The sequence below is a fragment of the Nematolebias whitei genome, chromosome 14, assembly GCF_014905685.2.
Source record: "Nematolebias whitei isolate Nwh7 chromosome 14, NemWhi1, whole genome shotgun sequence".
NCBI classification, from domain to species: Eukaryota; Metazoa; Chordata; class Actinopteri; order Cyprinodontiformes; family Rivulidae; genus Nematolebias; species Nematolebias whitei.
The window spans coordinates 46,513,637-46,516,485 of NC_056511.1; the positions used below are offsets into that span (position 1 = coordinate 46,513,637).

At 40.3% G+C, this 2,849-nt stretch overlaps 1 protein-coding gene across 1 annotated transcript in view; it reads left to right on the top strand.

Annotated features, from left to right (window-relative positions):
• hnrnpl (heterogeneous nuclear ribonucleoprotein L) overlaps positions 1-607 on the top strand; it is a 25,801-nt gene extending 25,194 nt beyond the window's left edge. The window contains exons 13-14 of the mRNA XM_037688161.1: positions 65-160; positions 254-607. Coding sequence (XP_037544089.1) covers positions 65-160; positions 254-312 — 155 coding nt within the window. The 3' untranslated portion in view covers positions 313-607. The remainder of the gene's footprint in view (positions 1-64; positions 161-253) is intronic.
• The last annotated feature ends 2,242 nt before the right edge of the window (positions 608-2,849 follow it).

Here is a 2,849-nt window from a genome sequence, read left to right on the forward strand (position 1 = left end):
CGTCTTAAATAATAATATTTACACAAGTTAGTAGCGTCTTAAATAATTGTGTGTGCCACAACAGGTGAGCGGAGTTCATCTGGTCTGCTGGAGTGGGAATCCATCAATGACGCCATGGAAGCTCTAGCAATGGTTAATCATTATCAAATAAAAAACCCTAGTGAGTTTTTTGTGTTCATTATCACACATTTTGAATTGTAAATTGTCTGCTTTGGTATTATTTTTAAAATGATCTTTCTGCCTTCTCTTTTAGGTGGGCTTTATCCTTACACTCTCAAGCTGTGTTTCTCCACTACTCACCAGTCCAACTAAAACACCCTCAAATGTGTAATATTTTGTGTCTACAAAGAGCAAATACAAATGTGTTGTCACATTTTGTTCAATTGGTTTTGATTAATGCTAAAATTATTATGTTAGACAAACCAATCAATTGTTTTTTTGTATGCTCACAGCACAAGCCCATGTCAGTGTCTGTTTTTAATTAAAGTTGGCTTTTGACCATTTCAGCAGTGCTTTATACACCGTCCATATGTTGTATACAGTGTAATTCTGTTGTTAAACATTCACACTCATGTTTTAAATTAAAATTGATTTTCATCGAGACAAACATCAGAAATAATTCAGTGCTACTTTTAACTGTTTCCTTTCTTTATTTTTAGATTGAGTGGTGTTCAAACTTTGTAGTATCTATACTTTAACCTACTTAAACTCTGTTCTACTTCTCATTGAAATTAGTTTCCTTAATTCAAAAAAGTTAAATCTGGTCCTCTGGACATTCAAAAAAAACCAAAAAACAAAACAAAGCAAAAAAATGTAGAAACGTTTCGTCTCTCATCCTGAGGACTTCCTCAGTCTGAGGTGCTGTATTCAGCTCAGTCTCTTAAATAGCACCTTCTCAGAGTGGATCAACCAGTTTTGCTGCTGACAACCAAAACCAGCTGATCACATGCTCAAGAAGGACCATCAGCCTAACAATGGATCATTAGCACCTGATGGCTGTTTACTATTCACAGAGGGCTGAGTGATACTAGCAATCACAGCATTGTAAGAGGGGGACAGTTGAACCTGGAGGCTCCACCCCTGTTTAATGATGGACGGTTTCTTTTCACAAAGATGGCCTCCTTTACTCCTCTCTCAAACCATCGTTCCTCTCTGACCAGGATGTGAACATCTTCATCCCTGAAAGAGTGATTTATTTTGACTCCAGAGTAGAGCTGGGTGATATATCGATATTTTAAAAATATATATATATATTTTTTTTTCAATGTAAGTTGAAAATATCTCAATATAAAACAATAGTTTTGTACTTGGAAATAATCCTGCTGTCTTCTTTCTCCCATGCCCCACCCCCAGCCTCCTTACACACAAACACACAGCCCTCAGCCGTGCTCCCCCTTCTGCTTCTCCAGGAGGCGGGCGGGAGAGGACACGTTTAGCACAACAAGTAAACACGGAGACACACACAAGGAAAATCAATGGCTGTTCTTTTGGAGATGGTTTGGATTGAAATTGTCAGATGAGTAGGGCGGGGTACCTTTCTAAAAAAACTCAGAACCTTCACTTCAGCGTCGGTTCCTGGACGGTTCTTTTTTTGGTACCAATTTTATAATTAATATTAATTCTAACGAATAAAATGATGTTACACATCACAGTAAAAATTGTTTTATTTTTCAACTTTGGTATTTTTCTATTCCAAACAGTTTTCTTACATGAAAATAAACAAATAATTTCCAGTTCAAAAGACCAGATTCAAACCAGTGACAAGTCAGTGTTTAATTCTCACTGCTACACACCGAGTTCTTCTTCAGAAACATCAACATGTCTGTTCTCTCTGGACACAAACCAGCTGCTCCTGGCTGATGGTGTCTCCAGCAGTAGAACATGTTCACTCAGGGTGTGGATGATGATTGTTGCACACACATACCTGGTTGACCAGTTTGATAGCACTGACATAGTGTCCCTCACATTCTAGAATTCGCGTTCTAGAACTGCACCGCTCCAGGTGGCTGCATGTTGGAGCAGCTCTACTTTCATTCTGAGATTTTGCTTTTGGAAACTTTAATTCCTCTTTTTCTGGATGTAAATCACATTTTTTGGATGATTGTTTCCTCTGGTATCAGATGCTGTGCAGCTGGAAGGATTTTTACTGAAACTTTTTTAGTTTTAGACATTTGTTTTGATGCGTAACCATGGCAACAAGGCAGTTTCTACAACCAACAGCTGATTAACATCTCAAAAGCTCAAATAATATCTCAACTACAGCCCTAAATCTCAAATGAGTTGAAAGGATGTTCTGTGGATGCATTCTCATCTACCTGCCAGCTGTGCTCGAGTGCCTGACCACTGAGATCCTGGAACTAGCAGGAAACACGGCTCATGACAGCAGAAGGACAGGCTCATCCCTCAGCACCTAAAGTTGGCTGTCCGCAGTGACGAGGAGCTCAGCAGCTGCTGGGAGGAGTGGCCATCGTTCTGGGAGGAGTTCTGCCCGGCATTCAGGTGGTCCTGCAGCTCGGGGAACCGAGAGGCCAGCCGAGTCTGGGTGGACGGATCAGACGGCATCTGCAGCCAGTTTCTTAGGATCCACTGTGGCCGGTACCTTTACAAGAGATCCTTCCTGTCTACAGACATCAGCATCTATAACATCTCTTAATGAAATGAGGATAACGAGTTAAAGCAACAAATTTCCCTCTGGGATTAAAGTATTTTTGAATTGAATTGAATTCCACCAGCAGGTCACTGGATTCACTGAGGTAGGGTTGATGCAGACTTCTGCACCTCTGTGTCTCTTCCTGAATCTTCTCTGGGGTTTAGGGCTCTGATCATTTCCCTAATTGACATGAGAACAA